This window comes from Rhipicephalus sanguineus, unplaced genomic scaffold (genome assembly GCF_013339695.2).
Source record: "Rhipicephalus sanguineus isolate Rsan-2018 unplaced genomic scaffold, BIME_Rsan_1.4 Seq1109, whole genome shotgun sequence".
Lineage (NCBI taxonomy): Eukaryota > Metazoa > Arthropoda > Arachnida > Ixodida > Ixodidae > Rhipicephalus > Rhipicephalus sanguineus.
Window position 1 is genome coordinate 24094 of NW_023614339.1, and position 15509 is coordinate 39602.

The 15509-nt window shown below is 48.1% G+C and overlaps 1 protein-coding gene across 1 annotated transcript; it reads left to right on the forward strand.

Annotated features, from left to right (window-relative positions):
• Positions 1-11852: 11852 nt before the first annotated feature.
• LOC119376178 (serine hydrolase-like protein) lies at positions 11853-14683 on the forward strand. The gene is made up of 2 exons (XM_037646108.2): positions 11853-12353; positions 13437-14683. Exons 1-2 carry the CDS (start codon positions 12343-12345, stop codon positions 14395-14397), a joined length of 972 nt encoding a protein of 323 aa, XP_037502036.1. The 5' UTR covers positions 11853-12342; the 3' UTR covers positions 14398-14683.
• Positions 14684-15509: the final 826 nt, after the last annotated feature.

Here is a 15509-nt window from a genome sequence, read left to right on the forward strand (position 1 = left end):
ACGCGAGGCGGCCCACCGTCCTTTGATTTACATCCATTCCTGATTGTACCTCTGACTTCATGCACACCACTGAGTTCCCAAATGTAATCCCCGGGACCATCACACCCTTCCACAGCCCTCGAAGCACCTCGTACCTATTGTACCCCCATAAAGCTCTGTGCTTCATAATTGCAGCATTCCTCTTTCCCTTTGCTACCGATGCTTTCTCTTGTACCTCCATATATCTATCCCCCTCATTTACCCATACTCCGAGGTACTTGTACTCGCTTACCCTCGGTATTTTTTGGCCCTGTATAAAGACCGCATGGTCTTCGTGATCATTGAATACCATCAATCCACATTTTGTTGCACTAAATTCTAGTCCTAGAGCCTCACATTCCCTTCCGCATATATCTGCCAGTCGCTGTATATCATCTTGACTGTCCGCAAATAAGACAATATCATCAGCATAAAATAGACCTGAAAGCTTCTGCTCAACCATCGTGCCGACCTGTTTGTGTGACAAATTAAATCCAATGTTGCTATCTTCTAGCGCTTTTTCCATCCTCACCATGTACAGCATGAATAACAGCGGGGACAAAGGACATCCCTGTCTCAGCCCCTTGCTAATTTCAACGCTGTCCTTGCTACTTATTCCTTCCCATTCTATACAAACTGTATTTTCTCGGTATGTTTCCCTCAAAAGCTGTATACAGTCGTCACCTATGCCCACTTCTTCCAGTATATCCCACAAAATTTCCTGATTAACGTTGTCATACGCCCCGGTAATATCTAGATAAGCTACGTATAAGGGCCTGTTTTCTATTTTCTATATTTCTATACACTGAGTAAGAACAAACAGATTATCGTCTAACCGCCTGTCGATTCGAAATCCATTCTGAAGTTCTCCCAAAATATCATTTTGTTCCACCCACGCTTCTATTTTTAATTTTATTGCCTGCATCGCCAACCTGTATAGCACCGATGTAATGGTTAGCGGTCTATACGATCGAATGTTATCCTTTTCTCCCCTGCCTTTATATATTAAGTAAATGTATCACATGATGAGCGCCACGAGTGGGACATTTTCGAAGTGATCCCGATGACGTATGGAAGTCGGCCTACAATAAATCACTAGTAATCAAACTAGCAGCAGTAAAAAAAGAACATTCCGAGCATCAAAAGACGTAATAAAATGCTGTTTGTTCGTTTCCGCTTGATTCATGGAAAACAAAACCTCCGTGGCGTTGCCATGGGGAACGGCGCGCGTGGTTCAAAGGTTCCGTTTTCGCCGAACTGCGCCTCGCCCGTCTCAGTGGTAGTTTCGGGATCGCGTACTGCCGTGCGTGTTTTGCGCACTCGTGAAAGTCGCTCTGACAGAAAGTTCGACAAAATGCCGCATGCGTGTGATATTGCCGGATGCCCGAATGGTGCACAACGCAGTGCTGCAGCAAGGTGCCGCGGAATGAACCCTTACGCTCGAAGTGGCTTAGTGTCATGCCATTGCGCCAGTGTGCTAAACAGTCAAAACCTCTGTGTGCTCGCTGCCCTTTCGTACTGAGGATTACGAGACCAACCGCAACTTGGTGAAGGCTTTCAATGTGCCCATCCGAGCAAGTCTTCGCCGCAGCGCCCGTTGTTGCTACTGTGGGTCCCGCTACTTCCGCTCGGCTGCTACTAGTGTCGGCGGCCGCGCAGTAAAGCGGGCAACGTTGGGCACGGCAGCAGTGACGTATGAAAGTCGTATTTTCAGGCGGGAGATTTGAAGCGCGCTAACGCGATGCGGACCACTAAAAACGTGATTTTATTTCAAAATAAGCACTTCCTTGGCACAAAAGCAGCACTACGAGGTTTCTGGACCGCTATTTCAACAATCAACGTCAACTTAATATTTGCCTTTAGTGTCCCTTTAAACGATTGGGCGGAAGAGAGCAAGACCGCCTCCTGCCCAATCCCTGCCCTTGTTTCCTGTGTGCACGCCTTTGCTCGCCACTCGTTGCACATACGTACAGGGTCCGTGAAAAGTTCCCAGGCCACTATACTATGTGTTTCTGTGACAGCGCGGCCTAAGAACTTCTGACGGACCCTGTACGTGTGCCGTGGTGAATATTATTATCATCGTACACCATTATTTCGGAGCTATATTATAGTGTCATTGCTTTGAAGTTTTAGTTATATACTACGAACTTCAACTTCGCTATAAGTTGCGAGAATTGTTCAGTGAGCCGCAATAATCTCATTTCCTCCATTACCCAAGCGCATGTACTGGCTTCAACCTCTCTGGTGAATAAATTATTCTGTCAGCTGACACTCGAATCACGAGCAACGTGCCGCGCTCTCGAAAAATAAGCCAGGTGTATGCTTCAGCTGCAGGATTTCTGCCAGCAGCTGGCAGCGTAGCATTCCAATGCAATGCCTTCTATGCTGCGTAACAGGAGAAATAAATAAAAAAATAAATAAGAAGAAACAATAGGAAATGTACAGTCGTCAGCAATTAAGCTTAACTCGAACGCTTCGCAGCGTGGCCTGGACTGGTTTGAAGGATGTCAGCCGCGAAGTGCGCTGTTGCCGAGATGATACCTCGGTATGCTTGGATAGTATGTAGGCATGCATTAATAACGTCTCGGCAACAGAGCCCAAAGCTACGCGGCGCTGGCGTCAATCAAACCGTTTCAGGACACGCTTCGGAGCGTTAGAGTTAAGCTTGCTGACGACTGTACGCACAGAACAATTATAACGAAGGGACCTTGATCCCTCACGCGCACACTCATTTCAGAAATAAAGGATTTTCTATTTTACAACGAAGAGAACGCACACGATTATGTTGTACGGGGTTATTTCAATTACGTCACAGTCGCGATCAACGCAGCCGCGTCTTTTGCCTTCTGTCGGGCTATGTTAATGCTAGAACGAAGGAATTTTTATCGCATTAGTAGGAAAGCGGAATAAAAAGTACGGGTGAATAAATATTGCAGTTTTCATCCCCAAATTACGTTCTTGGATATGGCGTAGTGCAACTCGTTACCGGCCTCCCTTTTATATATTTTTTTAATAGTGGTTCAAGCGAGTTGAATTATCTACTGCAGTGTTTACCATACAATTACTCTAACTAAATATATAGGATACCAAGGGTCCCTATTTATTGCTAAATATTGTAATCAGAGCGGTGAATTGGGCTAGTTGGTGGTGGTTCATGATGTCTTGTTGCACTTCCGATTACGAGACGAGGACGAGACAGGGACTACAGAACAGGTAGCGCGCACGGCGTGTCCTCTAGTCCTTGTCTCGTCCTCTTCCTGTGTTATTCGAAGCGCAACAAGATATCATGAAATATTTTACGTCGATGCTACAAAAATTATAAAAGAGCCAGTTGGGTGAAGTTATACAGAGACTAACACAGAATTCAGAAACACTTATGGTCTGTACCTATTTACCTACACCCAGAGGCGGTATCCTACACCTATACGTTTTCATTGCCTTACATGTGTTTTTCGAGCACCACACCGGTTGTCGTAAAATTTTCACGAACAAACAAGCGTAATATCCCGACTTGGAGAGAAAAAGACCATGCTGTTCCCACTGTGTAATATCACCGTGAACAATACATGTTGAAACGAGAGTAGAGATTTCCCAGTTTTCTGGGATTACGAAGCGCGGGATGCTTGAATTGTCGACTGAAAATTCGTGCCAGTGGAATCGTGGTCATAGTCGAATTGAGCATTAAAAATTGCAGTGTTCTGTGTAACGATACATGAACACTGGCGAATCCGGAAGGGGGGTGGGGTTGGAGGAGGGGTACCTGTGCAGGCTATATATATTATGCGCGGGACTGACAACCGATGATCAGTGGCAGCGATGGAATAGATATCAAGATATGAGAAAAAAAGCCGATGGACGTCACAGTTAGGTGGCCGGGGTAACGAAATTGAGACGTTCGCTGGAATAAAATGGAAGCGTGCAGCTCGCGCAAGATAGAGTGGTTTGGAGATAGAATGTGAAGGAAGGCAACAAGGACGGTCATGCGTGAAACAATAAAACGCAACAATGAAGGCAACAATGAAATATGGCACCGTGCAGTGGCACGTGACCTCGATAAAAGATATTAGATTTGCATAGCAGAAGCGGCTGATCGCCGGCAAGCCCACCGTCTAGAGAGCGTCAATTATTGGAAAACGGCGCATTCAAATACACATTTCACCGGCGTACTGTCGAGGGCCATGCACATTTCTGTACACTCGCTGCAGGCGCCGGGTCTTTCGCGTACGATGCCGCCGCGACCGAATTCTGTAACTCATAAAAGCTTCGCTCAATAGGCTGAGGATGATAATGATGAAAGAAGCCCTGGTAGTCGAGATTAATCGAGAACCCTCCACATACGTCGTCGCTCAACGCCTTGTCGTCGCGCTGAAAATCGACGTCCTCACATCGGCGTCGGATTCGGCGACGACGTCGTATAAGCAGCAACGCGCAACCGCGACCAGCGAGTGCAACTCGAAGCGAGCGAGATACCTCGAGGAAAGACACGCATGCATGCACGCGTGCATACCAAACAGGCGTTCCGGAAAGCCTGCCATGGTATATAGCTTAGCGGATAAGGTGTTGCAGAAGGGTACGCATTTGGGCTGGTCGGTTCATGATTATATGGAGGAAACAGCGCTGTAAGACGGGACGAAACGAAAGAACAAAGACCGCTGCGCTAACAATCGCATGTGTTGATTCTTTCAGGCAGCACATACATTCAACCACTTTTTGCAAAACAACAAACAACAAAAAGGATGAAACAAGCATGCGCAAAACCATTAGTCTAGTATCTCCTTCGGTGTTTCGTTGCTCGAGGACGCGGGTTCGATCCCCTACCACGAGTACGAAATGCAAGGACATCAGTAGGTGCACGCGTTAAAAAAAATGTGAGTAGTCAAAATTAATCTGTAGCACCTTACTACGGCGTACCGCACATGGGTGTTGTGGTAATGGCACGTAGACCCCTCAAATTATTTCTTTTTTGAGCTCCGAAAGGTCTGTAACGCTCTTATTTAGCTTTGGAAATAAAGGGGGGAAATGTATATTCACTGCGCAGTAGACTCTGCGCGTAAATGTTTGCTTGTGTATCTACAAACAACGCAACAGAAAGATAACCGCGAAGGGCTTTCGGTGGACGAGAGGGTTTTCCAGCTGTCGTTATCTGAAATGCTCGTTTCGGGAACTCTCTACGCGGAGGGAATGCATAGAAGTAGATAAAAAAAAACCGCGTTACGGAACACGCGTTATCGCGCTGGGCGCTTGCCACGAGATAAGAACTGCCTTTGGATGTATACGTGGTCAGAAAGCCAAGCGCCCTACTTCTCTTCTTCAAGGCTAAATGAGAGAAAAACAACGAGTGGCAGAGCGGCACCATATTTCCTTGATTTCGTTAGCACTATGCGACAACGCCAATTGAAGGAACGCAATAGCCGTGCATTTTAACGCGATATAGCGTTAAAGAGCTCGTTTCGCAGAAATTCCGGTGTCCGCGTCGGCGTCATTGGTTGTGAGCGGAAAATCAGCGTTGTCCGTGAGCGAAAATTCTTAAGATACAAATAAATAAATAATAAAAATTTTCGGTTCGAGTGGGAATTCAACCCAGGACTTCTTCAAGGTAAGTAGGTGTTCTGCCTGCGTTTCTCACATACCAACGCGTAGTGGGTGCTTCGTCCATGTCAATTCGCAAAAGGAAGAATTATGGCGTAGTGGGCAGTTCGCAACGCTACTTGCAGTATAGGCATTCTAGGATAGTCTCCAACAGCCAACGTTACGCGCACGGACGTTCCTTTTCTTGCGACACGGTGTCCACCGAAAAGCGAAGCCAGGCTAGCGATATACAGAAAGGCGATTCGAATGGGACCCGATTACGCCATCGCACCCTACTCTTGAAGGTGAAGCTCAAGCGTCCTCCAAGTTTTTTTGATGTATGACCGAAACATAAAATAAAGTAAACCCACCTTGCTGCTAGACTGCAATGCATAATTCCACAACATACCGTATAGCTGCACAAAAGACAGCTATGCCATAGCGGGGAACATTCACATTGAAGGTTATGCGACGCTAGGACAAGAATTGCATGCACTGACCCCTTTGAACGGCACGGACGGCAACCAAACCTGCGACCATAGGCGTTCCATTAGGAAGAGCCAAATATCACCGCTGTCTGCACAGCGGTGAAAATGTCTGCACCCTTCGGGAAGTTCTATTGCCCTGTGGGTAAGAACCTTTACTCATACGGCTATACGAGATTTTATTACACACGACAGCTGGTTCTAATACATGTCGTGACGAAAAGAGGCGTCGTTGAAAACTTCATGTTGCGATCCTGACCATCCTTGTGCTGCGCACAGAAATATTTTACACGAGAATTTGGCAAGCGATATAACTACGAAAAGTTATTTATCGCACTTATCGCGTAATCTCTTGCAGTTATAATGATTTTTCATTGCAATGAAAGATCCGCAAACAAGCAAATTGCATTTGCTCCATCATACGTTTCGACCTTAATTACCCAGCTCGAGAGCGTGGGTTCGACTCCCGGCAACGGTGGCCGTGTTTCGACGGGGGTCAAATTGAAACGTGACATCGTTTCTTTCTTGTCCTTTTTTTTTCTCTTAGCATAACGACTGCTATGAGCAATTGCTCGTGATAACCGCGTCATGTCAGTGCAAGGCCAATGTTGGCTTTGATATACGTGTTCGAGTCAAAATTACGCCGATACCACACGAATTGTAGACGCTGGAAATGATAATAATAATATCTGGGTTTTAACGTCCCAAAACCACGATATGATTATGAGAGACGCCGTAGTGGAGGGCTCCGGAAATTTCGACCACCTGGGGTTCTTTAAAGGGCCCCTCACCAGGTGACCTAACGAATTTTAGTTACACATTGCAAGTTGTTGCGAGCCCAATAAAGAGCATTATGCCGCAAGAATTTTTCTAATCGGTCGGTTAGAAGCTGAGAAAAACAATAATTTGTAGCGGCGCGAAACCATGATGCGAGGAGGCGAGCTGCAAACCCTCGCCGATCGCCCCGCGTAGCCTTCGCAAGCCAAATCCCTTCCCTGCCCTCTTCGGCACGCGAGCGGAAGGATCACATAACGCATACGCATGAACACGTCATACGCACAGAATGTCACGAGCGCATGACGCGCCCGAACCAGCCCGAGCCCCCGAGACGCGAGCGGTGTTGTGGCGGCGTTCTTTGCGCTTCATCTCTGCAAGTTATGCCGAATGCGCCCTCGCCGATCACTTGGCTTTCAACCTATTACTGAGCACGAAAGCTGCAACATTTGTACGGACGCGAGACTAGCGGTGTGCCGCATGAACATCTAGTTAGACGAGGGAGGATAAATGAGCCTAATGAGCGCTGGAACGCAGTAGAAAATTAGTTTCGTTGTAAAGGGTGGCGTCTGCACGATGCGCAAAGCGCGAGAACACGAACGCGTGCGAAACGGAGGTAGATTAGTCTCGAATCTCGCTGCGATTCGCAGTAAAAATTAAAAAAAGAAAACGCACACATTCCGTTTGTGTGTTTTATTATTGCTCTCAAGTTTTATTCATCCATTCAAGCAACAAATCACAAAAACTACGCGTCGTGTCAAATAATTATCGCAGTGTCACGTGCTACTGTTGGCGACGTCAGAGCACACTCGTCTACGTAGAGGAGCGACGTCACAGCACTACCATCTACGTAGGACCATTCTCTCATGCACGTCATCTCCGCATTCTCTGGGCGCGTGGACGCGAGAAGAAGGGCAAGCAGCGTTCAGCTTGAAATTTGACCCATTTACGCGGCGCGTAGCGTTGCAAATTTTGGCAGACGTAATGGTGAACGCCTAGTGCATGGATAGCGCTCGTCAGCTCAAAATTGTCAAACCTGGTGAGGGGCCCTTTAATGTGCACCTAAATCTAAGTACACGGGCCTCAAACATTTTCGCCTCCAGACGCTGGAAATGAAAGTGCATACTACATCACTTATATAGCCGTAAACTTTCGCGTTTCAATCCGCGAGTACTCTCAGAGTACTTCATTGAAGGACTCTGGTACTGTACTTGAATTTTGGTGCACGTTAAAGAACCCCGTGTGGTCGAAATTAATGCGGAGACACCCGCTACAGCGCGTCTCGTATAATCATATCGTGGATTTGGCATGTAAAATTCCAGCAATTATTATTACTTATAAGGTGTGAAACCACAAGACCATCAAGCACCCTTTATACACCCACAGAGGCGTTACAAGTTTGCACTGCAGCGCAAGATCGCGCAGGTTATCTTCGAGCACGCGTCACGAATTTCGAGGTGTCCCTATCAGAAAGATTGATCGCGTGTACTCAGAGAGCCTGACCCGGCCCGGCCGTTATACATGCCAGCGTTCGCACTTATCTTTATGCTGACATTACGTTTGCGATGGGAATGCAGGCCGTGCAATTCGCCATGCAAGTGGACTTGATGCTCCCACAGCCGGTGAAGTATGCTCAAAAATACGTGACGGATGGGTGACAGAAATGGAGAGTCGTTCGCTTTTTTCAGTGCCCGATGACTGCCAGGGCACTGACACAAGAAAGAAAGAAAGAAAGAAAGAAAGAAAGAAAGAAAGAAAGAAAGAAAGAAAGAAAGAAAGAAAGAAAGAAAGAAGGAAGGAAGGAAGGAAAGAGAGAAAGAAAGAAAGAAAGAAAGAAAGAAAGAAAGAAAGAAAGAAAGAAAGAAATAAAGAAAGAACTGTTGCAGAAGTATGTGATAGGTGAAATCTGGCTTTATCTTTCTGTGCATCGTCCTACAAGTCACCTTTACGCCAGAGTAATCGGACGCTTTATCCGAACGAATATTGTAGGTTAGGTCCCTAACCTACAATTTATGTCCTTTCAATTTATGTCGTAATTACTGCAGTACAGTTCAAAACTACAAATAATATCCCCTATACCTTCGTTAGGCTGTGTCTAACAAAAAAACGAGCCCTTGATTCAGGTCCGTAACCAGGGGGGGGGGGACAGCCCCCCTCGGAATTTTGATGTAGAGGGTGTTTTATTGAAAATAAATAAAGAAAATAGGTGTTTTTCTCAAATAGTCAAGGTTTTCAGCAACTCCCCCCCCCCCCACCCCACCCCCCGAAAAAAAGTTCCTGGCTACGGGCCTGCCTTGATACGTTCGTCTTTTGTTCGTTATGTCAGGGAGTGGTTTATTCGAAACTTACTCGAAGACAGGTTCAACTACGTTTCTCATAACCTTAACTGGAAATCTAGGCCCGAATCGAAAGCTTCGACATTCATTATTCGAGAGTATCAGTCGTTCGCATACGCCTAGAAGTTAAGAGCTGAGAGGCGAATACGCAATGTCTCGGTCTCCCGCATCGAGTTGGTGAGCTTCCGTCGTTGATCTCGTTGCCATCCTGCAGAAAAAGGCGTGCAGCTTGGTTGACAAGACCAGAAAACGTTTCGACGGCATTTACGTCCTGTATATAAGCTCTTACTGCTGTTGCTGCTATCATCGCTGTATACATATTTCAGGCATATATACGTTGACTGATCCCGTGACAATATTGCATGATAATATACCTCACAGGCTCTGAGATCCACATATATCTTACATGGGTGTCGGCAGGCAGGGGCGTAGCCAAGGGGGGGGGGGGTGCAACCCCCCCCCCCCCCCGAAAATTTTCAGTTTTGCTTGCGTATATAGGCATGCACACATACAAACGCAAGCACGAACATACATAAAGTATGGTTGAACCCCCCCCCCCCCCGAAAAAAATTTCTGGCTACGCCCCTGTCGGCAGGGGGTGCAAAAGGGAAAATTTCGTTGTTGTCATGGGAGTATATATCTCTGAGTCTATTCTCAAATCCAGCAGAGTCGAGGCCACGTGTAAAAGTGCCCCGGCGGGTAGCGAGCTCTGTTGACCGACTTATATGGTTTGATGGGGCACCCTTCGATATTCCGGTATATGCCATGTGCATATCGATTATGCGGTGTGAGAGATCTACTGCAGAGCAGAAGAAACCGCTGCGCGTGTTTCGCTATATTCCACAGTTCTAAGAAAAGAGCTCTAACAAAACGGCGCACGCACGTCAGCGACCAGGTGAGCGTCGCGGACCGTAATAACAATAACAGCATGCGGAGCGCAGGCCTATACCGAAGCGCAGATAATCGGGCCTAATAATGCCTAGCTGTTTGCGGAGAAAAGATAATGCAAGGACAACGACTGTCGTACTGAAAACAAAGGTCCGCGGTGCAAGCTGATCCGCGGTTACTGAGTTCAAAACCGGCTGCGTGCAAAAATAAAATAAAAATGCGAATCATTGCTTCGCGGTGTCATTCGGTATATAGGTTCAACGACACGAAACGAGAAAGATTAGGATTAGGATGCCGCAGGGAAATTTCGAAACTGAAGCTTATAGGAGAGATGAAAATATGAGCGGCAGGTTGCTACAGCTATTGAGAGTTCGCGCGGTTCGTGTCAAGCTCAACGTATAACGTGGAACAATGCTTTGGCAGCGGATACGATAAAAGAGGCAGATGGATAATAATTGCTTACAAGAGAAATGGTGTGCTGCTCCAGCGCAGATGTTGGGATCAATAGTACATGTATAGTGAAGCCTGCGTGAAACGCTTATTTAAATTTGATAAATAAGCCAAAATTGAACGTGGGTCTCAATTCATGTTCATGTATACTGCACCGCTCACAATTAAGCTATGCTAAAATGCAGACAACAGTTAATGCGAATGCACAATGTGAGATGTCGACGCAGTGATGTGACGAGGACGAAGGAAATGTTTGATGTTTGTAGAAGAAAAAGGGTGAGGTGCACTCACGTGTTCGGAGCGAACAAACCTCGACTAAATCGAATCGCGGACATACTGGGTTTCGATTCCATCATCGCACCAGCAATCAGTCTGTACGCGAACTATTTGTCAGGACATCAGCAGCAGCGGTCGTTAGATTAAATAGTCTTCTAAACGGTCAGATAAATGATAAGGGGGGAGGTTTGCTAAGGAGGCTTCGCTTTGCAGCAAACTTATAGGTGTCTCAGCTGAGACTTGGCTGATAAATCATGGCGTGTGTGTGTGAGAGAGGTATATATAAAACGAGAGAAAGGCAGGGAGTTAAACTAGAATTGTAGTATCTGGTTTTCTACCCTACACTAAGGGGAGGGGAAAGGGAAAGAAAGATGGAAAGGAAAGCGGAGAGGAGAGCAGGCGCGCGATAAATTAACAATACGCTAAATAAACTGAAAGACTCGTCCACCACAGCTAGCCTAATTAACCTACAACTCTTCCACTAGGACATCTCAAATAATCTACCATGAAAGGCACAGGAAGCGAGAAAGAGAGAGAAAGACAGACAATGACGGAAACTGTGGGGACGACGACGTATACAGAGGGCCAACGTCTCCGTCGCGCTTGTCCTGTGTTCTGCCCGGCACGTTTGAACTAGACATCTACGCTTTGCACGATGTGATTTTTAGCCTTTTTTCAGCCTCGCGAAGACATACGGTCTTGCACTGCGCATGCAGGCAAACGACCATCGACCTGAAGGCCGGAGACCGAGGAGCGGGACAGACGCACGCAAACAGGTCCGCTCGCTGATCTCATGCGAACGAAAACCGCTCCTTCTCGGTCGGCAGGACGTCATCGACTTTTGTTTCGGGCCAGTGGAGTGTGGCGAATGTCGACAAGGGCCGCGCATGCAGAAAACAAGCGTGGAAAGCGCGGCGCTCTAACGAAACTACAAGAAACGCGAGAGGAAACAGCCAAGTGCACGTGTAGTCGGTACTTCGACGGGACAAGGACGAACCGCAGCGTCTCGGAGGACGCAACAAAGCCCGTTCCGCTTTCTCGACGTCATCTCAAGGCGCGCAACTTGATAGGGAAGGAGTCAGCTGCTTGAGTGCGCGCTCACAGCCGCGGTCGTGAGTGTGTTCGGCCCGTGACGAAATCCTTTGCAGGCATCTCGGCTAAGGGCCAGGCGAACGCATCTCCCTCAAGGCTTCTTCGCGGATTCGTATGACGCGCGCCCCGCGCACTGACTTGCTGTTTAGGTCTGTTCTTTCTTTTTTTGTTTCCCCTCGCAGTGGAGGCGTCGAGAGGAGGAGGCACGTACTTCCAGCGAGGTTGTGAATCGGTTTACACTACGCCCCCCGAGCCGGCCATCCCGCTCCGGCTGATAAGGCTGATTGCGGAAACGGGGATGCCCTCTATCTGGACCCGGAGTCCGGCTCTTTATCGGCAGCCTGCTCTTTGTTTAGCGATGATCAGCCGGAGCCGGGAACGAAGTTGCGCGCACTTTGCCGCGAGCACATCGCTCCTTCATCCATGACAGTTGGGGACACCACGCCGCCGCCACCATGGCTCTGAGGTACGTGGCTCTTATGACCCCCTATATCGTCATAACCCCTCTCTACCCCTTCCCCTCCTTCCACCCTCTGCGTATTCGCATTGCAGTTTGCGTATATATATTCAAATATTTGGGCACCTCATTTGTTTAAGCAGTACACTCACGGCTCATTTGCGAATGGCATGCAGCATCGCAAGGCGACTTTGCTCGCAGAGCCACATGCCAGTGATGCGAGAGCAATCAGCCTTTTGCTGCGTACGCGCGCACGAGATGTAGTTTCAGTTGGGGTGCGCACACCTATGCAGACTTGTGACAGTGTAATAAATGACTCCAGGTCACTTTCAGTCGTTCACAACACTAGATGACCGTTGTCGCATTTATATTTTTAGTTACCCGTTGTGCACTCAGCGCTGATGTCACTTCTAGTAATGGGAGCGGCCACGAATGTATCTGCTTTTGCAGGAGTAGCAGCGTCTCGCTCAGTCAAAGGTCATGAGTGTGAAGGACTACCCGGCTGCTAATGCCTCGGCATGTCAGGAGCAGAACTTCTTAAGCAAGTTGATGAAACATAGCTTAGCAGAAGAGTCCTAATTTTCCCCATTCCTTGTACATCGGAATTTAGCATAACGCTTTCCACATATTATCCTCACTTTTTCCCCGTAAGATCGCGTGTCATGAATACAAAGCCGCCTGGGGAGCAGTACTCGTTTCCTTAAACATCTCTCATTTTTCCTTAGTTTCTAGCGGTGCCTTCGCGAGGTCGGTCAGGGGAAAGACTTTTCAGAGAGGGATTTGTTGTATCTTCCTGCTTCATTACAACCTCTTCCATCTCTCATAATTTGACTGCACATGATTGCGCCACTTCCATCATGAAGGCACTTTCTCCCTAATCACTTGTCAAGAGAACACGCTAAAGCTTTCTCAATGCATCGCGCCTACTTACTTACTTTCCCTTGTAGTCTTGGACAAAAGACACACGACATACAAGATAGCAGCACGAATGCGCTAACGTAGCCAGCACTGTAGGTACTCGAAACTTGACTACAAGGCCAACTAATCGGCATGCACACCTCCAAGTCAGCCTTTTTTTTTTCACCTTCGCAGATTGAGCAGCCCTGCACTGGTTTTGGCGAGAGGCTTGTTGCGGGAGGCGTGGCGCGGCTGCGTAGAGCCGTCTCTGGTGCTTGGCTCGCGCCGCGATGCGTCCTCGGCATCGCTCAAGGAGCGTCTCACCCGCGACCTAGTCCTTCCGGTACCGAACGGTCAGCTGGCCGGCAAGCAGTGGGGGCCCGACGACGGACAGCCAGTCCTGGCGCTGCACGGCTGGCTAGACAACGCGGCCGTCTTCGAACCACTGGTGCCATTGCTCAAGGCCGAGTTCAAACTGGTGGCTCTCGACCTACCGGGCCACGGCCTGTCGTCGCACCTTCCGGCCCGCGGTCACTATACTCTGGACAGCTATGTAGAAAGCGTGCTGTCGGCCGTCGACCACCTCAAGTGGGACACCTTCTCTGTCCTTGGTCATGGAATGGGCGCAGGCATCGGATACTACCTCGCCGCTTTGCAGCCGGACAGGGTTCCCCGACTCGCTTCCGTCGAGGGATCCTTCCCGGCGACGAGCCCTAGCTTCGAGCCGCACGAGTGCGAAGACCGTCGCGACTCGTACACGAGGCAGGAGGTCATGGACGTGCTGGCGTCGAGAGGACACGGTGCCGCTTCGGCGGAACTGCTCATGGCCAGAGGTTGCAGGCGCGTGTCGGGAGGCAGCTACGTGTTCACGACCGATCGCAGAGTGAGGTTCGCACGGCCACAGGGTCTCTACCCTGGCGTGTTCGACAGGACTCTTCCGCGCTACAGGAACAATCTGATGGTGCTGCAGCGGGACTGCAGGCTCACGGACGGCGCGAGGCCGCACCTGGAAGCCCTGGAGGCTATCGTGCGCTGCCTGGGCGCTGAGGAGTGCGCGCGCTTCAGCTACGTCGTGCTGGAAAGCGAGCAGAACACGCATGCCAATTCTAATCCAGACACGGTGGCTAGCAGGGTGAACGACTTCATGTGTACATGACGCGTGCCTCCGAAAGAACTTTGCACAAAGACAGTCTGGTGAATGACGGCACTTTTATTTTATTTACTTTGAACAGGGAAGAGCTGCAAGCTAAAAACAAATTGGGGGATCCTCTATAACGGTATAAAAGCTACGGAGGAAGAGAAGCTAAGATTGGCATTATCCAAGCTCATATGTAATCAATACAAAAACATAATAATAGCAGTGGCGTGAACGATCGGTACCCTATAACAAGACTTATGTCAATTGACGAGCAATATGAAGGGGAACACACATGTTCGTGTTTGAGACACGATTACTAGTGATGTGCAGATAAAAATCTGACGTATGGATCTGCAGTAGGTACTTGGGCATCTAGTGTAACGAACACTTTAGTGCTTGACAACGGCGCTTAGCCACTATGACGTCTTTAAAGTAACTTCAGTGTTCCCTTTCATATTGCTCACGACTGAACGAATGTCGGGCGCGTGGGCAACACATGACGACCTCGAAGCTCTGCAATAAAGTTAAACGGAAGCAATTTGCCAATGTGGTAGAAATTGCGTGAGGGGTCGGTATTACATGGAGATGACTCGAACGCTGCGCGCGTTGGGTCATGGCCGCAGCTTTTCTGCCTCCGTGGTACGGGAGAGTGCATGCATGGCCAATTTACAGCGCAACCGTCCATGCGTGTCGACGCTGCTTGGCTTCACCGGACAGCCGGTGCCGGACACTCGGTCTGTTCCAACCATATATCTTTCTGGCCCAAAGACAACTACATCTCCATACAAATAAGTACGTATGTATACTGCACAGTATAGTTAAATACATTGTATATAGAAAAGATGACGACGAGGAATGAGGGGTTTGGAATGTTGTATATAGCAGATTGCAAAGACCACACTTGATAATTACACTGATCGCGAAAGAAAAAAAATATAAAGATAACGGCTGCTCTTAGAGCCAAGTGCAGAAACTGCATATTGGAAAACTATTATTCTTGAGAACAGACGAAACGCAGTCAGTCAGAACCACATCACTTTATTATGTTTGTACGTATATATCATTTTGTAGATTTATAATCGTGTCGAGGGGCACATGGAGCTGTGCCCCAGCTTACTTTGTACAAATGT